This window comes from Equus przewalskii, chromosome 15 (genome assembly GCF_037783145.1).
Source record: "Equus przewalskii isolate Varuska chromosome 15, EquPr2, whole genome shotgun sequence".
NCBI classification, from domain to species: domain Eukaryota; kingdom Metazoa; phylum Chordata; class Mammalia; order Perissodactyla; family Equidae; genus Equus; species Equus przewalskii.
The window spans coordinates 46,899,572-46,925,846 of NC_091845.1; the positions used below are offsets into that span (position 1 = coordinate 46,899,572).

Below are 26,275 nucleotides of genomic sequence, written 5' to 3' on the forward strand. Positions count from 1 at the left end.
CACAGAAGAAAAAGTGCAAGTAGCTTTAAATATTGGGGAAAAATGCTCAATCTCAGTAGTAACTATGAAAATGTTAACTAAAAAGAAATATATTTTCCCTCACATAACGTTGGTGACAATTTAACAGACTGACAACACTAAGTATTGTTGACAATTTGAGAAAACACACTCCTACTGTGCTATGGCTATGAGGAAATTGCTATGAGGTTTTGAGAGCTTAATTCGGTAACTATTCATTAAAATGAAAGATCCGTATACGCCTCAAGTCGGCAACTCTACTTCTCATACTTGTATAAGGAGGTTGCACAATGATATTCTCTGTGGTATTGTTTTGTAACATCAAACATTGCAAAGATCTTAAATATCCATCATTATGGGAACTATCGATTGTTGATTCCTCCCCACCATGGACCACTGCAAAGCAAGGGGGTGGGGCGGGACGTTGAGAGCAGCCTGCCCCGGAAGGGAACAGTTTTTTGTCACTACCATTGCTTAGAACTGTCCGTGCACGATGCAAGGTGATAATAAAAAGACGAACTTTTATTGAACTTATTATTGTTTTAAAATTCTCTACAGGCAATGCAGCCTTATTGCTTGCATCCTGGACAGACTGCTCCCACTCCTACGCTCCCCCTGGGGACCGTCAAGACGCAATCTTCTGCAGGCCCTATGTGTAGACAGGCGCTGACGTCTCTATCACTTAACTGTTAACAGAAACAGGCGGAAGAAGATGAAGAGTAAGATGCCGATTTTGCTAAAACACAGACACATTTGCAGAGCTACATTTCTAAATATACTATAGGTATATGAATGCACACAAACAACTGTAGTCATTTGTTGTGGTGGATGACAGGGAGTTAGGGTTGTGGTAAAGGGTGACTATTTTGTATATTTTAACATTTTTACATTATATTTATTTATTTATATAATTAAAATGTTCGCAAAGAGTTAAAAATACATATATATATTTCTCTCTCTTTTTTTTTCTGAGAAGATAACTGCCGTAGTTTAACTAGAAGGGAGGATGCTGAGGACCAGGGTTTTGAAATCTCTGGAAATGCAACACCATCGCCACCTAGTGGGCAGGAGAGGACACTGCCAGGGAAGCGAGGCCACGCTGGTCCCAGCGCCTTTCTGCTGGTCCCTGCCTTCTCCCCGTCGATGCCTTGCAAAGCTTAACACCAGAAGACAACTTTCAAACCACCTCAGAATTAACAGGAAGCTTTGGGCACCTAGTTGTGGCGGAGACGCGGCATCTTATACCTGAAAGTGAATTATGCAGACAACCCTCAAGAATATCCCTTTGAGGCAAGTCACCCGGAGTCTCTAGAGAAGTTCTCCACCTGAGCTAGATAATAATGATTCAAAATTGAACAGAATTTTATATTTCTACTCTGTGATCGCAACAATCCACGAAGTAGATTTGTAATGATCTTGCTTAACAAAGGAGAAAATGAGAGCTTAGACCATATACAGGACTTCTAGGCAATACATTAGCAGGCCAGGCAGGACCTGAGGACCTCTGAGTCCACAGCTATCTTCATGGGGGCCCCAGGATCAGGGATCTGGCTGTTGCCTTCACAGGTCATTGTAGCAGATGCTGGTGATGCCCCAGCCTGTCTCCCCTGGACCTACATGAATTATCTGCAGCTATGGGGGACAGTTTCTGGCCCACTGACAGTGTCCCACCTCAGACCTGGGTCTCTCTCTTCTTCTCCATCTGAGGGACTTCTCAGGCACCATCCATGCAAACCTGGCTGTGTACAATGTTAATGCCCACCCTGCATGGGACCACTCTCTACCACTGGGAGATGGGAGACTGTGGATTATTGCTCCCTGTCTTCTAGTGGGAGAATTCTGAGCTGTGATCCACATGGCTTCTCAGAGGGTCCCTGGTGGGATGCAGCCCCTGTTTCCTATAGCATACCTTAACTGGCCTTTTGTGGCTTCCCTGTCTCACTCTTGGGCTTCCTGGTGTCCCCTCTCACATAAACCTACATCTAAATTCTCAACCTAGGACTTGCTTTTGGTAGAACCCAAACTAAGAATGCAGGGCATGGTAGCTGGCTACTGGGGGAGGTGCGATGACATTCAGCAAGTGGGTGTGGTTTCTCCAGGAGCCTGAAAGGTCAAGTTGAAAGTATTGAGAGTGAGCAAGGATGACACGTCTACAGAAGGCAGAGGCAACACAACTAGATCTTTCAGACTCTCTTTTTTAAATATCGCAATCTCTTTTTTTTTTTTTCTTTTTAAATATTGGCACCTGGGCTAACAACTATTGCCAATCTTTTTTTTTTTTTATGCTTTTTTCTCCCCAAATCCCCCCAGTACCTAGTTGTATATTTTAGTTGTGGGTCCTTCTAGTTGTGGCACGTGGGATGCCACCTCAGCGTGGCCTGACGAGCAATGCCATGTCGTGCCCAGGATTCGAACTAGTGAAACCCCAGGCCACCAAAGTGAAGTGCACGAACTCAACCACTCGGCCACAGGGCTGGCCCCCAATCTATTTCTTATATAAGGTCATTTAATCTTCCAAGCTACATGTGTCACTTTTGAGTTTAGAAAATATTGCAGAGGAAGGCCAGAGTGGGCTCCACAAAGGTCGGCATTCAGTCTATGGTGATCACAGCACTTCGCCAGGAAGAGGCGAGGCAGGGCAGGGACACTGCATGATCACAGGCATAGAGCTGGGAATGAACAGGGTGTATTTAGAGAATATAAAATTAATCTGGTTGGAGGTCCAAGAACTACCTGAAATTGTAAGTAGAATAGTAAGTGAGTGAGTGAGTGTGTGTGTGCAGGTGCATTTTTCTAGAGAGAGAGTCTGTAGCTTTAATCACATTCTGAAAGGGGGTTCATGAATTAAACCATGGGGAGAGAGCCACTGAAGATTCTGAGAAGGGGCTGATGTGGACTAAAGAATCACAGAATGTTAGTAAAGTGTGCTCTGAATTATCATATTGAAATAACATTAGCTGAGCCCTGTGCTGCGTCTAGGACAGAGCTCAGTGCTTTATGAACATCCTCTTATTCACTCATCACAACCACTCTTTGAAGTGGGTTCTAATATTAGCTCCATTTTACAGAAGAGGAAACCGAGACCTAGAGAGATGCCCTGCCCAAGGTCACACAGTGGGATTTGAACTCAGGCTGGCTGACTGTAGATCCCATACCCCTAACCCTAAGTCAGTGGCCCTCAAACTTAAATGCACAGCAGAGAGCTTGTCACGACAGAGATGCCTGGGCCCCATCCCCAGAGTTTCTGATTCAGAAGGCCTGGGGCAGGGCCTAAGAACCTGCACTTCTAACAAGTTCCCAAGTGGTGTTGATGCTGCTGGTCTGGGGACCACACTTTGCAAATCCACCTTCAACCCTAAGCTCTCATCTCCAGAGAGGACGACATGGAGCCCCAGAGAGTTGATGTGACTTGTCTAGGTCACTCAGCTACTTAGCAGCAAACCAAGATGGGAATCTGGATCTATGCATGCTGAACCCAGGACTCTCTATGCCACTCCTCCTTGGAGGAGGGCACACCCTACTGAAAGTGTGTGTGTGCTTGCACGCACCCAGCTTTATTACCTGATGTGTGTCCAGCTCCAGCGGATGGGCATTGGGGGAAGATAATTCCTTGCTTGGCTCCTCTGAGCCCCCTCGGGCCCTTCTCCACCTCCTGGCCCGCCGGTCTGCAGCGTGGGGGGCTTCCTCAGGCTCACTGCTGTCCGAGGTCTCCCTGCTGGCTGCCTGGAGGTTGAAGTTCACGTCTAGCTCTCCCTGTAGGCTCACCGTCTCGGCTGCGGGGTTCCTGGGGGCCTTCCTCTGTAACCAGGACAGTCTGGCCCGGTGCCCAGCTTCCCGGGAAGAGCCTGCTGAGGAGGTCTCTGAGTCGGAGCACATGGCCTCGAGGTTGGGGGAGAGCCCAGAAGAGGCGGAGGCAGCTGAGGGGCCTTGGTCTGAGCCTTGGGCCTGCATGGGCAGAGGCTGGGTGTTCCTGGGCAAGCCCCGGGGCCGCGGGCACAGCGTGCTCAATGCCTCACTCCAGTCAAAGTCCTCTTCGCTGTCAGAGCCCATCTCATCGTAGGCGGATGCCACACTGGAGGCCGCCTCCAGGGCCTGGAACGTGCCACTCTTAGGTTTGGCCAGTAGGCGGGTGGGGGGCAGAGCTCCATCCTTCAGGGCCACCCAGTTCCCATCAGGGCTCTGTAAAACCGGGGCCAGGTCTGTGGGCAGGAGGGAGAGAGAAACCAGAGAGGGGCCGTTATCACCTAGAGCAAGGTAAGGTTGCCATGTGTCACCTCCCCATGACTGGCTTATGGGGGTCTTGGAGAGAAGCTGACTCTAGGAAGTCCAGGAGAGCAAACTAATTGGGCGACAGAGTTTAAACATCCCTGGAAGTCCCTTGAGACCTCACAGGGCCCTAGTGCTTCACAGATGGAGAGAAAGTTGGAGATCTGGCTCCTATTTAATGTCTGCCTGGGTCTCTCGGTCACTTCAGTCTACTCAGAATTGCCCCCTCCTTCCTAGGCTGGCTTGGGTGTAGAAGTGATGAGGAGAGGGTTGCTGTTGGCAGCCCCAGGTTCTAGCTCTTTGGCCTTGGGCCATGGTTTTATCTCTTAGATCCTCAGTTCCCCTTCACCAAGAGGGGAGATGACTCCATCATCCGCCCTGGCCCACTCACAGGTTAACATGTCCTGCCCTTGGCACTTTTACAAGTGTCACTCACCACAGCCTCGTGAGACGGCATGTGTGAAATAATAAGATATATATGTACACACACATAGACATAGTGGTCTCTGCTCAGTTTCTTCTAATGTTTGGTCTTTGACTCAAGTTCCTAACACAGAGCTCCTAAATCCCTTGGAATTTCCTGGGCAATGGGAGTGTCTTTTGTTGTAGTGAGGCGACTCTTGGTGGGCTCCAGGATGGAGGCTGGTCACCAGAAAAGACCAAGCCACGATTACAAGCTTGGAACTTTCAGCCCCACCCCCATTCTCCAGAGAGAAGAGAGGGGCTGGGAAATGACTTAATAATTGATCATTCCTACGTGATGAAGATTCCATAACAATCCCCAAAGTACAGAGTTCAGAGATCCTCTGGGTTGATGAACACGTCCACATGTCGAGAGAGTGGCTCATCCCAACTCCACGGGGACAGAAGCTTCTGTGCTCAGGATCCTCCTGAGCCTTGCCCTATGTACCTCTTCATCTGGCTATTCATCGGCATCCTTTATTGTATCCTTTATTAGGTAACAAATCAGTAAACATGAGTAAGAGTTTCCTTGAGCTCTGTGAGCTGGTCTAGTAAATTACTGAACCTGAGGAAGTGGTCATGGGAACCCCAATTTACAGCCTGTCAGTCAAAAGCACAGGGGTCAACCAGGGACTTGCAGTTGGCATCTGGAGTCACGTGGGACTGAACCTTTAACCAAGGGATCTGACACTAACTCCAGTGAGGTAGGGTCAGAATTGATTTGAATCGTAGGACACGCAGCTGGTGTCAGAGAATTGGCTGATACGGGAAAAAAACACACACACACATCTGATCACAGATGTGTTTTGTGTGAGTAGTAGAGGAATAATGGAGAGTTTTTCCTGCTCAGCATGTAAGTTTATTTTCAACTCAAGGCACATGCCTCATTCTGGAAAGGAGCTGAGGCAGAAAGAAGTCGGTATTTCCAATTTCATTTTACAGAGGAGGGAACAAAGATGAGTAAAGTTAAGTGACTTGTCAAAGGTCACAGAGCCTGTAACTGGTTGCGTCGGGACGAGTGCATCTCCACCCGGCTCCAGGCAGATCTTTGTTATCGACTGTGCCATGGAAGCCCTTGGCCGGCAGTAAAGCACCGTCTGAAGGCAGGCTGGAGCGGGTCTCAGTCTGGGGTCATGGTCTGGATTGGCCTAAAGGGGGTTCAGTTCTGCCCAGAGTATCTGTGATGACTAGTGGCTGGGTCCCAAGGGTTGATCTGCATGCCCGGAGGTAAAAGTCACTTTGTCTTGTTTTTGCTGAAGGCAAACAGAAAATGTTTTCTGCCCATGTCCCTGGGGAGTGGGGGTAAGATGACATGGTTCTCCTTTAGCTCTGGGTACCTGGCCCAGCCCTGTGGCCTCGGGCACAGCAGTCGCCAACAGAAGTTGTTTTCCTTTATTAAGAAACTTGCAGGGCTTCCTGGGGATGGGTGATGAGAGCCCCAGGGCTTTGGAGGGGACCATTCCCCAACCTGTGTGTGGACACCAGCAGTGGCAGGACATTGAGACAGGGTCCTACTAGATGCTACTGAGAACACACAGTTTCCACCAATTAAATGATTACTGCTTCATATAATAAAATTAAAGGGTCCTCAGTGCAGCAGGCACTGTGACCAATTCTTTCCATATGTTGTCTCATAATAATCCTCTGCCAGCCCAGGAGGGTCACATCGTTCCATTGAGAGGTCAGGAAATAGGCTCAGAGGTGCTCTCTGATCAAGGTCAGCTGCTGGTAATTGCAATACATAACTGGAGCTCAGCCCTGGATCTGCCTAAATCCAAAGTTCTTGTTCTTTGCCCTGCACTAAAGCAGTCTCAGTTCTGGGTAAGAGGGAAAGAGCGATTAAGAATTTATCTTCTGCTCTGAGCAGGCATGTGTAACACACTTTATGAGTATCACCTTATTTACTCCTCACAGCGACCCAGGGAGGTATTAGCCATGCCCTTTGCACCAATGGGAGAAGCAAGGCTGAGAGACTCACGGAGCTGCTAAATGGGTGAGCAGGCTTGCCGCTCAGGCCCTCTGACTCCGCAGCCTGTGCTCTTCCCATTGTATAAGCTGGCTCCGGGACAGAGTGGGTGACAGAGAATGTGCTGCCACAGGGGCCTGTCTTCGGGGAGGAGGGCTCAGCCATGTGCGTGACCAGCCAGAACACAGTTGGATGGAATGAGGCAAACAGGCCATCAGACCAGGAGGACTCAGGACATGTCTGGGCAGAGACGAGAAAGTGCTCTAGGAAAAGAGGGGCAGAGGAGATGAGGTCTTTGAGGAGCCACTGGGGCTTCACCACGTGAGCTGTGGAGATGGTGGAGACGGACACTGAAGGTGCAGGGAGCAGCAGGAGGAAGGCAGGACCCAGGCCCTCAGGCTCCCAAGAGGACTGTGCTTAAATCCCCACTTCCTGACTCAGAAGAAAGGGGACTGGTCATCCTGCCAGCCTGGGCTGCAGTCAGGCAGTAGAAGTGGAACTGGGTCACTGAGTGGAAAAAACGTTCAACCAACATCTGAATCCACTAGGGCTGTGGTTCTGAAACAGTCCTGGCAAGTACAGTGCTCTGTGGACACCGGGAAACACTGATAACTATTTTCATTGACCGTGTAAACATTCAGAAGAGAGGCTAACTGGGGTGTTATTACCATTTACATGTAATGGGCTCTACTTGGTGTGGTGGTAACAGTGGGTCTTTTGGGAAAAACGGGCTTATTTTGCTGGCATTTTCCCAATGCCATGTCCCAAGATTGTCAGTCAGGTGGTGCAGAAGGCAAGGACTAGGGAGACCATCTGCCTTTCTCCAGAAAGGCTCAGGCTCTTGCTCAGTGAAGCTATTAATGGTCAGTAAGTGGCAACATGGATTTTCCGTGTAGCTAACCCTGTGGGTGGCTCTCCCATGAGCCTGGCCCTCACTGCTTCATTGTACACCCTCCGAGCTCCCAACTGCCAGCACTTGCAACTTTTTCCCTGAGGCTTGCTTTGGTTACCAGAGCCTGCGCTGGCTGCCCAAGGGGCAGGGTGGATCCGCAGCCTCCTGGGAGCAGCCCTCCACCAATGGCTGGGGGAGCTATGGATAAGTACCCCTGCTCCCCTGCCGGCCGGGCAGGTGCACACAGTGTCCTCTGCTGGCTCTTGGAGTTCCCCACTGGGGACATGCTCCAGGCACCCACGGGGGCACTCTGCTTGGTAACGAGTCATTTATTGCCTGCCTTCCCTTCCCTGTCTCATCTCCCCATGTCCCTCTCTGTGCTTCCTGGGCTTGCCTACAGATAAACTACAGGTCCGCAGATCTGCATATCAGAGTCTGCAAACAGAGACACCCACACCATGCAGAGCAAACTCAGCCCTGGCTGTGGAGTGTGTTTACTCTGCGGGGAGAGGTATGTCCTCTGGGCCTTACAATCAGTTGCTAAGTCTGCCCTGTGGACCATCTTTAGAGACCCAACTCACATGCTGCTTCTCAGTGGGACATCCCTGGCCTTCTTTCCTTGAGGAGCTGGCTACTTTGTTCTCTGAGCTTTGCAAATAGGCTGTTATTTTTTAACACAAACTCTATTAGTTTATTTTCTTGCTTGTCTGCCTTGCACCTCAACTCTGACGGTGAGCTCCTGGAGGGCAGGGCCACATCTTTTTCACTGCCGTACCCGCAGACCCTGGCTAGTTCTGGAACCCATCCTGGGTTTGTCAAGACTACTTGTTAATGAACACAGGCACCCACAGGCCGTAGGGGCAAGACTAGGCAGACTCTCGATGTGTGGCTCTCTGTGAGCCCTGCTGTCTGCAGCCTCTCCTGGGGCCTTGGAAGAAGCCAAAGAAGGAAAGCTGCTGGTAATGCCACTCTGTGCCTGGCTCCAGGGTTGACTGTGTTGTAAAGGTGGCCCTGGACCTGCCTCCAACACCCACTATATGGAGGGCTGGGATTCAGCCGATTGCCGCCTCCTCTCTTCTCCTGCCTTTTATAACTCTGGGCTGCCATATTCCTCTGGGGAAGCTAGAAGTTGGCCAACTTTTATCTCAGCAAAAGTGTACATGGCTCCCTGAATATCTGACCCCATGAAAACCTGGGTTGTCAAGCTGCATTGTCGGAACTGCTCAAAGCTGTATCTGGGCTCCAATACCACATTCTCTTAGGCCATTGGGAATATCCTTCTGGGACCCTGCTCCTCTCTGCCTTCTCCTTTCTCCAATTCTCACTCTTTCGTGATTGTGCGGACAACAATCAGTGAGCAACTCAGGAGCAGGGCCAGTCCCCTGATGTTTACTCCCCAGCACTGAGCACACACTGTGCACACACTAGATGCTCAGTCAAGGTCTATAAAATGAAAACGTGGTTTGGGCAAAACTCATTAACTGCTGTAAGGCCTGTCCAGACTGAAAGGGGAGTTGCTGTGGTTTACTCAGCCCACGGTGTCCCTAAGACTGACCCCAACTGTGGACTGACAGGCTCCGGAACCAACCCTTCCCCTGAGGCATAAACAGAACTGCTGAAAATAGCTCAGTGGACATTAACCTTCGGAGATGACTTCTACCTCTGGGCCTCCTCTGTTCTACATTTCTGCTCCGCTGAGACTCAGCCATGCCCCGGGAATCATCTGCTTCCTGCTAAACATATCAGACATCCTTCATGACCTCCGGGGTAGGCCTGGACCTTTTAGCATGTCACAGCTGAGCACTGCTCAGAAAAAACAGCAGTTTTCTATGCAAGAGCTTTATACCTATTTTTTTAAATCTCCACCCTGAGAGATGCATGGATTTCAGAGCACAGTTTGAAACCTTTTTGCGTGTGTGATGCTGCTGAACTAAGTTTCATGTTTATCTGTATACAACTGGTAAATTATACATGGGTGCCCCCTTTTTTTTTTTACAGAAAACTGGGTACAAAATCATGTTTAGAAAGCCCAAATCCTTTGCAAATTTATCTGGAATGCTCATAATTCAGTGGGGAACTATTTGGTGAAATGGAGTGTCTTTCAGAAGAGTTTATAATATCCTGCAAATTGTGTTTGGACGTCTGAATTTTGAAATGCTATTTTGTTGTTCTTGTTTTTACAATGGAGAGACACTTGTCATCATGCACTAGTTGAAAAAGCCTACAAACTGGAGCCCTGGTGTTTGGGTTTGGGGAATACATTAGTTGTGGGATCTTGGACAAGTCACTTACCCTCCCTGTCCCTTGAGGTTCTTATCTGTCACACAACACAATGACAGTGCTTAGCAACGCTGTTCGAGGAATAAATAAAATAGTGCGCTCAGATGGACTCTGTACACCATACAGTGATTTTAAAAGGTGGTTATTATTGTTTATTGAAGATCTATTATATGATATTCTTATATGCCCTGTGGAATCTGAAAGTCCCTTCTCTGTGGGAATTTTCAATCCACGGTGAGAGAGAGAGAGAGATAGAGAAAGAAGATGAATAAATGAATGAATATGGATATGTTGGGCAGTGGGGGGAAAGAAAAGCATATCTAGAAAGGAAAAATGCACTATAAAACAAAAAAGCGATATACACAAATAAAGAAAATTTCATGTGCTCACAGAATCTCCACAATTTGGTACTAACAGGTCAGCATGAAAATGATTTCTTTTGGAAAATCTTAAAATGATTGTTAAAAAATATTTAATGATTTTTGATTTTCTGCACTGATAACCATAAAATTTGTTTATATAGCCGTTAGTTAAATTGTCTCCCTTACAGAGTACAAATGATAGCACAATCTTTAAAAGGATATTTCTAAGACCAATATTTTGCTGTTAATTTGTTGCTGTTGTTCAGGAAATGGGTCTAGGTCTGACATATAACATCGCTGTATATAACAACGCTTTCTTCTTGTGAGGACAAATGTGCCTAGCTTCCATTATACGGCATGTGGCATGTGTATTTAGGGGAGGAAAGAACCGAGCTGTGCTGGTGTGGTCTGAGCATCTTTTCTCCTACAGTCATGGGGCCCAAGAGACTACTTGGCCTGAACTCGGGGTGGCGGGGGGGCGATGTCAAGGCTCTCGGCTGTTACCCACTTGGTTCCAAGCGTCTCACAAGTCTTCTGATGTATGACTTTGGGAAAGTGACTCAGCTAATTTGAGCCTCTTAGTTGTCAGGTATTATATGACTCGACAGTTTTATAAAGGACCGTGTGTCGTAGATGTTGAGGAGTCTCTGGAAAGGCAATTCAACTGCCCTATGTGGAGGTAGGAGATTCTAGGAGAAGGAGCAGGAAGAGGGAACAGCAATGCCGCCCCCAGATGTGGCAGGGACGGCCAACTGCCCATCAACGACTTATGCCCCCGCCCCTCTCATGGCGGAGCCGTGGTGCTGGTGTGCGTCTGCCCAGCCAGGGCTACATTTCCCAGGCTCCCTGCAGCGAGGTAGGGCAATGTGACTAGTTCTTGCCCATGGATGGGAAAGCGGTGTGTGCCATCCCCGTGCTGAGGCGGTTAGGAAGCAGGCTCGCTGCCTTCTCCGTTCCCTCTTCCTCCGTCTGCTGGCTGAAGCCGAAGACCCGGCCGCGGACCCAGCGGCCGCCAGGGCTCCTGCGCTGCAGGCGGGTGGAGGAGCCTCGGGCCTCTGACGGCCTCGACGGCCGGGACACCGTGCTGCACCGCTGGGCGATGAGAACGCGAACTACTGTGTTAAGCTACCTAAATGTTTGGTTTCCTTGTTATAGCAGCGAGTGTTACCCTAACTAATATGTCAGTTTTAGCAAGGACACTCACAAAACCAGACCCGTGCTGGGACTCACATCCCTTTGAATGTTAAAACGCCATGCTCGGTGAGATTAGCATTGCTGGCCTACACGAGGCATGTTCTCCTAGTCCACAGAGAACAGGAAGCTGAAGTGGGGCTCTGCTGTTGAGCGATTGTAACACACTTGCCCAGGAGTCCCCCACTGTCCCACCGTCTCAGCAGGAAAACTGCTCAGGCAGAGAATATGAGCGCCTTACATATTGAATGCTGTGCTAGAGGCCTCATGACCTGGTGGCTCAGCTGCCCCAAATGGGCACCTACCCACTCAGGCTGACAGGAGGAAGAGCTGAGAGGCCACGCAATGGCCAAGAAGCCTCTGAACAGCGCTGTTGAAACCCACAAACCCACCAGACGCTGCTTAAAACAGTTACTTGTCTCCTCCAGTCTGTCCACGCTCTTCCAGCTGGGCAAGGCCGACTCCTCCCTTGGCTGCTGGCTCTGGTCCATCGGCTGCCTCGATGTAGCCTCCAGCGAACAGGTCTTCAGGGCATCTTCTCTGGTGAGTGAGAACGCAGACTGGGACCGCTGGGGAAAGAAAAGAGGGGCACAGAACTCAGAAGGCACAGTCACTGGGAGGGGTGCCTTCAGCTTTCCAGCCGACACTGTACAGTGTGGAGAAGACATGTTTGATGGTATTGGCTTTTCTCGAGTTGAGGCTTAAAAGCTACAAATCAGTACATAATGCTATACGATGGCACACATGGTTCCCCATCTATTCCATTGCAAAGTGGCCAGGACTATGAGATGTAAGAGTCATAGTGGAATCTGACAGAGCCAGTTCTCATACGGCTCCTTCTTACCAAGCCCTTCTCCCAACCAAGATATCTTAGGGCCAAGTGTGTGTGATAGAAAATGAAAGCACCTTCCCCTCGCAGACCTCCAAACCTATGAGTTCCAGCAGTGTAAACAGAAAGTTATAGCACAGCGTAAGTGCTACAATACATAAGTGAGCCAAGTATGGTCAGTCCACAAGCTTAGAACTATTGCAACATATTCCCATTTAGCGTCTGAAGTAAAGAAAGGAAAATTTACACTAACCAAAGGAGAAGTGGTAGAAATGAGATTTCAAATGTCAGGAAACATGTTTGAATTTTATCGCATATATATGTTACAAATATCTATAGAGAATCTGAAGCTCAAATGTTATATATAAAGAATTTCATCAAACAGAAGGAGATCAATATTTTTCCTTTGTCGTTTAATGAAGGAATTATCTTTTATGGGTGATTTATTTTACTCTTTTTATATTGATAGGCCGAGGGAAAGGGCAAAGCCCCTGGAAGCATCTATGACTACAATCTGAAACAAAGGACTGCCTCTAACTCAGGCCCCTAAGCAGTCTGTTGCCACCTGCTGGCAGGCCTCAACACCAACAGCCCCACTGCCTTCTCTCCCAGGGAGAAACCAGCTCATCCTGCTAACTTTCTTCCTCTCCCACCACAGGTGCTAAGAATAGGAGACAAAAGGGGAGCATTTGCAGAGAGCTGTGGGCAGGGTCCTGGGGTGGGTGGAGTCAGCTGTACCTGGGCTCCAATACCACCTCTGCTACAACACTTTGGCCAAGTGACTTAATTTCTTGAGAGATGTGGAAACTTAACCTTGCCCTGCACACAGTAAATGCATAATAAATGGGAACTTAAAAAAAGGTGTTTGTGAATACCAACGAAAAATAGCAAACACCAGCATCAGGATATTTGGGTGACAACACTGATTAGAGTTTGAGGAGAGAACAATGCGCTCAGTAGCCTCGCCCTGAAGGATGGTTAACTAGTCTGAGAAAAGTCACAGAGACAGCTGAGGATCAAGGTGCAGCATGTCCATCATCACAGGCCAGGCCACACCCAGGAGCCCTCAAATACAAGGCATCTGGCAAGCGTTGTTGGAGAGGGTGGTGCAGGCCAGTTCCGGTTCAGAAAGAGTTGTAGGAATCCTCTTCTGCTTCCCTCCACAAGACCTTGAGACTGATCTAGGAGGAAGATGGGCTTGCAGAACAAATATGGAGCCCTCTAAGCTGTGTCCCAAGGGTCACAACCTGCCTCCCATCCCTGTGAATACAGAAGAGAGCACGATGCACCTCCAGACAGCCTTTCGATGCAGCGGTCAAAGGGTAACAGCCCGGGGGCCGACGAGCTCTCCCCAACTGATCAATGTGACAGATTCTGTGTGCATTCAGTTCAAGCAGGCCATGGTCTGTGGGAACCCCCTCCCTAAGCTGGGCTCGGGTCCTGGGCTTCCTCTATGCTTGTGCTACACCGCACTCCTTTGCAAACAACTGATTTTTGCCTGGTGTTGTCACTAGACTGTCAGCAACTGAGGACAGTTAGTGGCCTGTTAATGGTGACATCCAAGCCCCTGGCACAGTAACTGAAACATGATGGAAATCAATGAATGTTTGCGGTGGGGTGAATGTAATTTGGGGTGGGCTACAGGATGGGTAAGGTTTCAGGATAATAATCAGAAGTGCCTGATTATTATTATTATTTTTACTAACTTCTTGGATAAAACTAGGAACAAGAGAAAGAAATAAGAAGCCACTCACTGTCATCCTCACATCGTGGAGGGCAAGGTCTTACTCGGAGGAGACCCAAGCTAACACACACATGACAGGTAGCTGTCAGCTGGTACCACTTCCGTCATTCTGAGGGCACAGCAAGCACTGATCCCACCCTAGTGTCCTGAACAGCTTTGATGTTCGACAACAACCAAGGTTTTAATGGGGTTGGGGCTTCAGGGAGCCATCTATGATTTTGTTAAATCCTTGACAGATGCGTGGCTATGAGGGAGGACAGAGAGCAAGGCTGATGGCCTACTGACAGGTGAAGTTAGTAAAACTGAAGGAAAAAACCCTCCTATGGCAAACCCTCGTGTATTCAGGGGACATACCCTTGACACTCTTCCCACCTTGGACTGGCAGGAAGATCCCCTTCTGGGAGATCACATGGGACTTTCTATACCCTGCTACAGCCGTACCCCAACTTGTCGTCTCTTCCACAGACTGTGAGCTCCTCGAAGGCAGGAATGGTCTTTGGGTGTGATCCTCAGTCACATGTTTGTGACTGAATTTGCAGGATGTAAGACACAGGTGTGGCCCTTGAGGAGCTGACAGCCTACTGCCTGGAGCAATATTACTAAACCCTCACCTTCCTTTTTACATCCCCAAGCTTCTCATGAAAATCACTGAATACATGTTTACAAAAGGGGAAAAATAACATTTAACATTTCATTTTTCAGTGGCTCAAACAGTATTTTGTGGTGTATGTGAGTCTGTAGGAGGTGGCTGGGGTCCATTTTTATGGGACAAAAATGCTCCCTTCACCTACAAAAGCCAAGACCAACAAAGGAACAGTTCCTCCCTGGTCACAACAGGGAAACGGAATCTGTGTTTTTCATGAGAGAGTTGTGGATGCCAGGATTTTGTAATCTATTCCAGGAAAGCCATTGTTTCACGTTAGAAAAAAACTACCCTGACAATCCCTAAAAGCCCCAGTGAGCTGTCTCCAACAGGTCTCAGGACACTGCTGGCCCACATCTCCTGCCAAGGTGGAAAAGCCCCAGTTTGGAGACCCAGACTTGGTTTTGCTAAAAACTTGTTGCAATGAACACATGGCCCAGCAGGTGGAGCCACAACAACACTTTTACTGGCCAGTTCAACCTCAGCGGCTCCTGGGAAGTGATGGGATTTACTTGAGTAATTTATCTGCTCCTTATCCTGGCTGGACCCTCAATGCCCACCTTTCTTTGCCACTCACAGCCTCTGATTTTCTTTCCCTCCTTTCCCACCCTAGGGTCCATTGAAGAAGCAGGGCTGGTGGTGTCAGGAGGGGCTGGCCTGAGTACCAGTGTCTGCACATCCACGCAGGGGGGCTGGGAACGGTTCATGGAGTCCCTGGGTCCAGGAATGTTAGCATGCCAGCAAAGCCTTGCAAGGATGGACTTGAGTATTTGAGGTTTCAAACACGCCCTGCCTCTTAACTCTTCAGATACCAACTAACGGGTGGTATGTTAGGTAGTGGGTCAATGTCAGCTCCTCCTCTTGCTGTGTGGGATCTTGGGAGGAATTTCAACTGTTCTAAGCCTCGGTTTCCTCAAGTAAAGGGATCAGCGTCATGCCTGGCACACAGAAAGCACTCATATTAGTCAATATTAGTCAAATAAGAGCATTTATTAAGCTCTACCACTGAGCTAGCCCAACATATCCATTCTCTCACTCAATCTGATTGGGTGCACAAGAGTAAACTGAGGCAGGGCCAAGTAGTTTGCCCCAGCACACGGGTGGTCAGTGGCAGAGGCAGGGTTTGAGCTCGGGTCTGTCTGGTTCCAAGCTGATGCTCGTCTGTGCCCTCTTCGTGCTGTGCCCGAGCCTCTGCTGGAAGCCTGGGAACAATTACACTCCTGGCGAACATGCTCCAACCCAGCAGGACTTTCCGTCTGAACCAGCTGGCTCAGAAGCTCTGGGTGAAACACACAGTGTGATCACCAGTTACCTCTGTTGTCCCTTCCTTTGCAGCCGCTGCCTCCCCTGTGTGGGCAGCAGCATCGTGTTCTACCTGTGTCTCCTGGGGTGGTATACTGTTGCTATGATTAACATCGTGGCCAACAGGGAAGGCTCCCTGAGGCACCAGTCATGGCTTCAAAATAGTCTTTGTTTTCAAGGATCCCACAACATAAAACAGGGAGAGAATGTTTTCAGTATCAAGGGTTTGAGGGTAAAGGGATCCATAACAGTGGTCATACAGAATGAACAACTAAGATGTAGCTGTCTTTTATTGGTAGGGTCAGGCATAACCATTAAATTCAATCCAATAATTATACCAACAATAAAAAATGCTTTAGGTCTAGACTCTAGCCAGCCAAAGGAGAGAGAGAATGGGAGGGAGGAAATGACAGAGACACAAAGAGAAAAGGCGGAGGGAAACAGAAAGGGATAGAGAAGAGACGAGAGAAAGAGTCAGACGGAGCCACATCCTAGTCACTGAGCACATCGTAAGTGCCTGGCCGCTGCTGTCATCGTCATTCTTATCAATAGGATCATCATATTATTACAGAGATGCCTTTTCATATACATGCGCCCAAAGAGACAGGCCTTAAATGGATTATGACCCCTGCACTAGTGCCTTTTAGGATATTGCATTTTAAGGCTTTGAAAGCCGAATTACACCAACCCCGCTGATGGCTGAGAATCACACAAAAAAGGAGGAAATTAAAAAAAGAACGATCACGCCGAACCTTCTTTCAAGAAAACAGATGAGAAACCCTGTGTGAATGGGGGTGGATTAAGTTTGGGTTTTGCAGTTGAGCCCAAGTAGCGGGGCCTGCAGCTTCTGGGATTCTGCACAGTTATTCCCTGAGCCAGAGGTGTCCAGGCTGTTGGAGAACTGAGGAAAAAGGAGGAAGCACTGACAGGAGGCCACAGGTTTAGGGCCCTCCACGGTCTCAGGTCAGGGAGCCCTCCTGAAGACAGCATAAAGAGGTTGTCCCTTAAGCCTGCAGCCTATTGGCATCCCCTGAGGAGACAGGGGTCAGTGCAACTGTGCTCAGTATACAGATGCCCAGGCTCCACTCCAGACCCCGGGAGTCAGAACCCCTGGAGTGGGGCTCGGGCAGGTGATGCAGACGGTGTCCAGGGCGAGAACAGCTGATGGAAAGGCGGAAAGCCACCTTCATGAAGTCCCCAAGAATCTCCCGTTGGCCTGCTGCTTCGTGTCCAGGCTCTGGTCAGTGTTCAGGTGCATTTCTGCTTTTATGCCCTCTGTTTACCACTTCTTCATCTAAACTCCTAGATCAGGGCTATGTAATAAAACTTCCTGGGAGGATGCAAATGTTCCGTATCTACACTGTCCAATATGGGAGCCACCAGCCATGGGTGCTATTGAGCACTTGAAATGTGCCAGGTGACTGAAGAACTGGATTTCTAATTTTACTTAATTTTAATTAATTTAAGTTTAAATAGTCACTTATGTCTTGTGACCACCATATTGGACAGTGCAGCCCGAGAACCTCTGAAGTGAAAGGGACCTTAGTGATCACTGAGCCCACAGATCTCATTTTGTGGCTTAATCGCTGCCGTGTCCATTCTGACTTGTGGTGCTGGAGCCCACTGTCCCACATCTCCAATGACATACAGAGAGTGTCTCTGGTCTCTGTGAGATGGCAGGAATACCATAGCCAGTGTTAGCTGTAGGCGTGACAAGGAGACCCGGTGAACATCTGATGGGAAAGCAGGTATTTCATATCCAGAGTTTTCCAATGAAACAGGAGACAGCAGAGTGCAAGAGATGCTTGGAGCCAGGAGACATGGGTTTTAGTCCCAGCCCAACCACTTAGTGTTCTAGTGGCTCGGGCTAGCTGGGCCTCGGTTTACTCCTCTATAAAATGGGGGATAATGTAGGATGCTCTCACAGGCTCTAAGGAAATCATAGTGTGCACATAAAGTTTATACAAAAGAAAGATAGTGGTCGTGTGTATTCCTGTAGATGTTTGCCAATCCCTCTGCTATGGCTATTATTACTTAAGTCTCCCATGGTGACTCCCAAGCCTCTCTGTGCGTGGGGTTTGCATGAGAACTTCAGTTACTGTGCAGAGCTGCAGCCAGCTGATGCGACAGGAAACTCAGGAGCGTGAGTTTCTGGGGAGTGAGGTCTTCTCAGTGCCGGAGAGGTGGACAGGGTCAGGAAGGAGCTTTTGGCCTCCAGTGGAGGAAGAGCAGGACAGCCCCAAGATGCAGCGTGTGGCCAGAGACGTCCAGTGGGTGAGCTGAGATAGTGGACGAGAAGCGAGATGAGGCCATTTGGTTGTGTGTGGGAGGGGAGGAGAGGGGGTACCTGTGAGGACCTGAAGTGGGGGCTGGGCTGGAGGGGACAGGGTGGCTTGTGAATCGGCAGTAGGTGGGTCAGTGATATGGCAGCAGCTGCTGCTCTCTGGGCCTGGAGCCTAGCTGACCAAACACGGTGAGGTTCAGCTCACAACTCACAGGGGGACCTTGATGGAACAGTGACCTTGATTATGAAATGTAGAAATAAGGCAATAAGAAGAGGAACAGTAACTATCATTTAGAGGATGACACTTACATGCAAAGTAGCCAATATCACTTATTTCATCACCTGCCACTGTGCCCCTCAGTCACCATTCTCCAGATATATGACATACTGTTTCTTGAGCACGCTAAGTTCCTTCCTGCTCAGAGCCTCCGTGCATGCTGTTCTCTCTGTGGGAATGTTCTTCCTCCTATGGCTCCCAAACCACTCATTTTTCGAGCCTTCGTTTCATGTCACCTCCTAGGGAAGGCTGTCCCTGACTGCCCCCGCCCCCGAGCTTTCAGCTGTCTCAGTACTCTCTCCTTCCATCCTCTTGGTTCCTCTTGACAACAATGACTGGAATGTGCACCCCCGTCTTTCTGTGCGGTCTGCTTGTTTAGGGCATGTCCCATCACTAGATTATGGTGGAGTCTACCGTATCCACAGGAACCTTGTCTCTTTAGCCCCTGGCACAGCACCTTGCACACAGTAGAAGCTCAGTAAGCACTGGGTTAACTGCACTAGGAACCCTCAGAGCCATCCTTTGGGGCAAGCCCTATTATGCCTATTTTACAGACACGAACTAAACAGCTGCTCAAGGGCGAATCCAGAATCCCATCCCCAGAAATGCCAGAGGCAGAGCTCCCACTACTTGCCTCTGACCCCTCAGCTCACTGCAGAGTCTGGGGTGCTGCAGGGACCTCCATCTCCTAGAGACCCCCAAACTTGACTCTTGTAGTTTGCAGAGAATACTTCAGAAAGACTCTCCAAATGCTGGCGCCGTGGAGCCCGCACGCAGCCTGCACCCCGGAGCTGCAGGGCTGAGCCAGTGAAACGCTGGGCTGATGGTCTACTTGATGGTCATGTGTCCCCTCACTGCCGGAGGGGCCCTCCCTTCTCTGAATTCCTGCTCCCTTTCCAGTCTCCACCTTTCAGCTGAACACCGCACTGTAAACTGTCTGTATCTCTTCCTGCCTTGCTAACCAGATTCTAAAGTCCGGGAGGGCAGGGACGGAGGCTCTCTTTATTCTGTTCTCGGGGCTGAGCTACAACAGGAGCCGTAAAGCAAGACGACAGTGTGTTGATGAGGGAAGGTTCCTGCTAATCAATCAATGAAGCCAAATCTCTGATCAAGCGGTTAAGACACGGCTCGCCGCCCCTCGCACCTGGTGGCTTGTGAGTGCACGGGAGAGGTCGTGCAGGTGATCATCACTGACCATCACCCCCAAAACTGCGGGTCTACCATGCGGCTGCCCTGCACACCTCTTTCCAATCTGTTCATGGAGGGGATGAAGGCCACTCACCCCGAGGAGGAGCAGGGCAAACACCTGGCAGTGCTTTTCCCACGTCTGGCTTTCCAGTTTTCAATCGCACCTGTGTGTTCCCTGTCCCGTGCCCCGGGCTATACCATGGGCACCTATGGCTGACAGACCACAGCCCTGCTGGCAGCCCCACCCCCAGGCCCTGCTGAATCTCGCACAGAAGGCCCAGCTTTCAGTCTTGGCCTCTCTCCCCCTCCTCTCCCAGCATCTGCCCGTCCTCTGCTGGCGCTGTTTAAACAAATAACCAAGGATTTTACAGGCATGGTGACTCTGCTGCAGTCATGGTAGGCTCAGACCCTTGGGTCACAGGAAGGCCACTGTGCTTTGTGACTTGGACCTTGGCTTAATTTCAGGGTGACAGATGAAAAGGTTGACCCATATCACGACCTCCCTACCATGTCCAGATATGGCAGTTTTGGTGGCTCAAAGTGCAGTGGCACTTCTCTCCCTGTCACTTATCAGTTTCAGTAAAGCCAGTGATCTCAGTTCTAAGAATGCACGTGGCTCTCATAAAGCTATTTTTTTCACAGGATTCAGTACAACTCTTTGTAGAATGAATTTAAAAAATGCCAATTAGCATCTTTATTTTTCCTAAATTGGTCTCTGTGTAAAAACCCACCTCGATACACTCCAGTTGTCTGTCTGTATTCATTTTCTCTCCTCTGTCACCCCTCCTGGCCCCCACTCACATATACTTCCTCAGCTTCTCCGCCCGCCCTTTGGGAACCTTTATGCTATCTGGTGGGCACACGAGTCAAGGAAAGATGGTGAACAGGGTGGTGCCCCCATTTCTATGGGGAGCATGTGCAGGACGCCTGTGTGGGGGCAGGGCCGGCACTGGTTGCAGACTCACCCAGAGGGTGGTGGAAGCTTGGTGGCCTCCTGGGGAGGCTCTGGTCCCCTCGCCAGCTACCTTGGCACTGCAGCTCTGGGGCTGGGACCACTCTGGCTCTTCTTCCACCTGCTGCTCGCTTTTGTTCTTCTGTTTTCTTATGATCTGGGGGTGGGGTGGGTGACAAGAGGGAGCAAGTTAGTGGAGAGGCCTCTGGATGCCATGTGGGTGGCTGGGACCATCTTTGGGAAGTTGTTTTAGCCACATAAGAGCTTGGTCTCAATGGAATACCACTCTGTTTCAGATCTGCCTTATGATAAAACAGCACAACTATAGCCTTGAACATTCTACAGGACTTTACAGTTTACAAGTAATCTTTTTATGATGTTAACAACTTCTCTTTACTAAGTGCCTACCATGTGCCAGATTCTGTGCTAGGTACTTCATATGCTTTACCTCATTTAATCCTCGAAATAAGCCTAAGAGCCACACACTATAACTCTCCCCATTTTACAGATGGGGAAACAGGCTCAGAGAAGTTAAGTTAAGGCCACACAACTAGTGAATAGTGGAGCTGGATTTCAAACCCAGAGTCTCTGGTTGTAAATCCTGATTTTAGGAAGCCTCTGGAATGCCTAAGGGGGGGACAGATACCAAGAGTCATCAGGGATGGCTTCAGCTCATTTGTACCACTTACTATTTTGGGCACAGCCATTTGGATTTAATGAGTCCATTTGTACAAAGGTCTCTGGGTCTCCCAACTTCCTACAGGCAGGAAGCAGCCGAGAAAATTACTGAGCCACCGTATTGAGCCACTAGATGGGCATATTCTTCAATGCCTTTCTAGGCCAGACAAGATGGTGAAGAGGAAGGCTGACACCCAAGGAAAGCAGTGAACTGAGGTGCCATGGGACAGACCCGGGGACTAACCAAGGTACATCCTCTCCAGAGTGGGGACCAGGTCACATGAGCCCCATGGGATTTCAGAATTGCTGTGGACCAGTGACCTCCTGTGCCTCCCATCTCTGCCGGTGGGTGGGTTAGTGCTGTTTTCCCGTCCGTGATCCAGCATTGTGTGTTGGGTCTGTGGGGGCAGATAACTTGCTTGCTTAGTTCATAGGTCTCCAGCTTAAAAGGAACTGCATCTGGATCGAATGTACTTTGAACTGTGATTGGATAGACATGTGGGGGTCTTTGAGTTGGGTGAGCATATGTGGCATGTGGAAGGGACATGAATTACTGTGACCAAAAGGGAAGACTGAATTTCTTCAATGCTCCCTGTACACAGCCCTTTGTCGTGTGACTCTGCAGTCCCCTCAGGACAGGGAGAATACACTTTCCACGCTGGGCTTTGGGTTGATTGGGTGCCTTGCTTTGCCCAATCACATGTGAGGAGGGAGCTGTAACTGGGTGTCATGGCTGAGCCTAGGCCTTAGTAGACATCAGTCTTCCTCTTGCTCTCCGTGCCTTGGTCACAGCATGCATAGCTAATGTGCCTTCAGATGTGCCCTAGAGTGGACATACTGCTTGGACTTGATCCCAACCCACTGCTTGAGATGGAGCCGCTGCAGTGCATGAGCAAGAAAGGAATTGTGGTATAATAAAAAATATATTTGGCCTTTGACCCTGGTTCTTGGCACAGAGCTTCAAAAACCCTTGTAATTCTTTGAGTGATATGAGTGTCTTTGTTATGCTAATGAGATGACTCTTGGCCGGGGCCACCAGATAGATGGAGGCTGGTCACGTGGGAAAAACCAACCATGTGAACCATGGAACTTCCAGCTCCACCCTCAGCTCTGGGGAGGGGAGAGGGACTGGAGCTTGAGTTCAGTCAGGTGGTCAATGATTCAATCAGTCATGCCTACTTAATGAAACCTCCATAAAGTCTCTGAAGCAATGAGGCTCAGAGACCTTCCTGGCTGGTGCATACACTGATGTGTTGGGAGGGTGGTGGGCACAGAGTGGGCAAGAAAGCATTGCACACCCCCTCCCCAGACCTTGTGGTCCTGGGTATCTCTTCATGGGGCTATTCATTTGTGTCCTTTATAATAAACTGGTAATTGTAAGTATCGTGCTTTCCTGAGTTCTGTGAGTTGTTCTAGCAAATTATCTAACCTGAGGGGGGTCACGGGAATCGGAATTTGTAGTAGGCTGGACAAAAGCACAGTAACTTGGAGAAACCTGAGACTTGCAGCTGGCATCTGAGGAGGGGGCAGTCTTGTGGGACTGAGCCCTTAACTTGTGTGGTCCGTGTAGTTAGTGTCAGAATTGGACTAAATCGTAGGACAGCCAGTTGGATGTGAGAGAATTGGCTGTGGAACATAGAAATAATCCTTGTTTAAAGCCACAGAGTTTTGGGGTGGTTGTTTTCTCAGCAATAATTAAATGATACACCATGTCAAGGACAGTTTAGGACATAGAGGTAGCAGGGAGTGACTGTAAAGCTTCTGCAGCAAGACTATTTGAGAAGGATGAGAAGAGGACATGGACACACACACACACACACACACACAAAACCTAGGAAATGGGAAGCCAGTGAGTAGTCTGCTCAGGGCTGAGTTCCCGGCTCCTCACCCACTAGCTCAGCCCCCTAAGGCAACCCCATTCACCCTGCTCGGATTTGGCAGTACAGTGCAGTCTGTCTGCGTTGGCCCCCAGAGCACAACAGGCAAAAGTGACAAGGCACAGAAATGGTGCCCAAGGCCCCAGCAGTGTCCGTGGTTGCTCTTCAGCTCTCCAGATGCCCTGGTCCCACCAGGGTGGTCCATGGCAGTCATCGGGATGCCAGGGCCTGCCTACCTTCTGCAGGATGGTTGTGGCCAGTTCCTCAGTCAGCTCCTCCTTGTGGTCCCGCAGGTAACTGGCCTCATTCTGCTTGTCCTGTGGAGGGAGGGAAGAGAATGGCCATGTGCTATGGGTGGCTTTGGGGGTCTTGGCAATCACTTTCTTGGGAATCCTGACCACAAATGCAGGGGAGGTTGGGCACCACTCTAGTCAAGGACGCTACTGGACATTGGTTTCCTGACAATCTGCATTTTCTCCTGGTGGCCAGGATCCCACCCACACCTCCCCCAGAGAGGACAAGGGGGGCCATACCAGGCTGTCCCCATAGGCTTCTGCTTTGGAAATTGCCTCCTCGATGGCCTCTTCAGCCACCCGTAGGGCGACAGCCAATGTGTCCATCATGCTATGTCCTAGACAGGAAACAGAACATAGACCACTTTCTGAAAGGTTGTGGTTGTTCCACTTTAGGTCTTCTGCCTAAGTCTTTCAGGGCTCTGGGACAAGCCCCACACTGCTTATCCTGGCACACAGGTCCCTTGCCTTCTCCCCTGCCTCACTGCCTCCCACTTATTCTCATCCCCGCCCCAGACACAACAACTGAGATTCTTCAAGAGCTAACGTCTCTCTCTTCATGACTCCATTATCTTGTTTCCCCTCCTTCTGGTCCCCTGCTCTGTTACTGGGCTAGTTCCAGGGGGCCCCAAGGCTTGGTCCAAGGGTTCCTCCTCTGAAAAGCCTCCTCCCATCCCTCCTGCAGCCTTGGCTGGATGTCCATCTGGGGCTCTGGGCTTGCTTCCATCAGAGCCAGAAAGCTCCACCCCACCGCCCCTCCCACAGGTCATTCTCAGAGAGCAAGACTGGAGCACAGTCACTGCTGCGGCCCAACACTCAGCGTAGCTCCAGGCACACAGAGTGGCTTCATGACAACTGAACTAAAGGACTTCATGTAAGGAAGTAACGATTCTTCATCTACTGTTTCAGATAAAGATTATATTTATTTTGTGCATATGATGTATCATCGTGATGATAGGGATGAAAGTTATTAAATGTTCTAAGGACACTGGGCTGTACAAATGGTTTAATGTAAATACGAAATCCATAGAGGAAATTTTTAGACTCTAAACCAGTCTAATAATCAATAACACTGGCCAACCTCACCAAGGGTGGGCCCCGGGCCGAGCATCACAGACCTGATCACAGTTAATCTTTACAACAATCCATTGAGTAGGGACCATTTTACAGAGGAGAGAACTGAAGCACAGAGAGGTCAAATAACTTGCTGAAGGTTACACAGTCAGACAGTAAGATAGCTGAGATTTGAATTCAGGACTCTCTGTCTCCAAAGCCATTGACTTTAACCACAAACATGAGATTAGTACAAGCTAACATGATTTTTAAAAATAATGCTATCAGGGGCCGGCCCGGTGGCGCAGCAGTTAAGTTTGCATGTTCTGCTTTGGCGGCTCGGGGTTCGCGGGTTCCGATCCCAGGTGCAGACATGGCACTGCTCAGCAAGCCATGCTGTGGCAGGTGTCCTACATATAAAGTAGAGGAAGATGGGCATGGATGTTAGCTCAGGGCCAGTCTTCCTCAGCATAAAGAGGATGATTGGCAGTAGATGTTAGCTCAGGGCTAATCTTCCTCAAAAAAAATAAAATAAATAATGCTACCATATTTTTAGTGAACATGTGTTTTGCTTATGGCAACAAACCGGAGGAACTGTCCCCAAATCAAAGGACTTCCACAGGTGACAACATTCTTTTTGGAGCTAAGTGCTTGGAAGAATTCTGCTGTCCTGAGGTAGTAGATTTTTGCTTCTTACTTGAAAGTGAGAATTTCTATCATCTCTTTCTCAGTTTGTCCTAGGAGCCCAACTTGGGTCAGGCACAGGAAAGTGGGTCTACAAGGGCTGCGTGCCTGGGTCTCCTTTTCCCCAACTTCAACTTGTTGTTTCCATTTATAATCTGTTAGTCATGCATTATTTAACACACGCAAATCTCCTGAAAGCTGCCTCAAATTCTTCGTAGAATGAGACAAGGTGTAAATACATCAAGTAATTAATCAATCCTTCAATTAAAAAACTTAATTCAAGCTTCTTAGGCTCCTAAAGACACAAACGTGTACAGAAAGCGGCATTTGGCAAACATAATAAAACATCCAAAACCAACCCAGTTAAAGTCAAAGCAACGTAGCCAGCCAATGAGTACCTCTCCGGCCAGCTCTAACAGTCACGTAGAGCCGAACCCAGCTCAGGGCTCTGCACACCCCAGGGTGGCTGATTGAACACACAGGTTTTCCAATGTTTCTCTAAGTAGAGTCTATAAAATCTAAGTTGTCATCACACTAAGTGCTCCCTGGAGACAGACATTGTACCTCTCACCTCTCTTCTTCAAGATGCCAATCAGTGCATTTTTTACAGAAGAGGTGCCCCACAAATTTGCACTGAATCAAAATTTACCAAGTAGCTCCTGAGTGCTAGATTCTGTGAGGGCTCCGTGATGCCCCCATGGACAAGCTGAGCCTACACTCTCGTGTGTCTCCCAAGCTACTGGGTGACCAGGTGCATGGGTAACAGCTAAGAGGCCTGCAGTAGAGCCTGCGATGGGGATAGTTAGCAGCTTCCACAGATCCCCGGGAAGGAGGAGCCTGGAGCACAACCAGAAGGGCTTTGAATGCTGTGTTTATGATCTTTGGATGAGGGTGAAGTGGAACACCGAAGATGTTTTGGCTGAAGGTGATGTCTCCGGTTGGTGTTTCAGAGAGAAAAACTGGCAAGGGCGTGGAGGAAGGCTAAGAAGGCAGAGGCAGAAAGATCAAGTTCAGAGGACCAGTTAGGTGGTGGG

At 49.2% G+C, this 26,275-nt stretch overlaps 1 protein-coding gene across 9 annotated transcripts in view; it reads right to left on the reverse strand.

Moving 5' to 3' along the window:
• The window catches only part of MYRIP (myosin VIIA and Rab interacting protein), a 340,832-nt gene that overhangs the window by 54,683 nt on the left and 259,874 nt on the right, over positions 1 to 26,275 (reverse strand). For 6 of the 9 annotated variants that reach the window (XM_070577182.1, XM_008522801.2, XM_070577180.1 and 3 more), the window contains 5 exons: positions 23,745 to 23,842; positions 23,448 to 23,528; positions 20,670 to 20,813; positions 11,853 to 12,006; positions 3,580 to 4,217 (listed from right to left, as the gene is read on the reverse strand). In XM_070577182.1, the coding sequence (XP_070433283.1) occupies positions 3,580 to 4,217; positions 11,853 to 12,006; positions 20,670 to 20,813; positions 23,448 to 23,528; positions 23,745 to 23,842 (1,115 nt within the window). The remainder of the gene's footprint in view (positions 1 to 3,579; positions 4,218 to 11,852; positions 12,007 to 20,669; positions 20,814 to 23,447; positions 23,529 to 23,744; positions 23,843 to 26,275) is intronic. The other 3 variants (XM_070577185.1, XM_070577181.1, XM_070577186.1) reach the window with 1 other exon arrangement.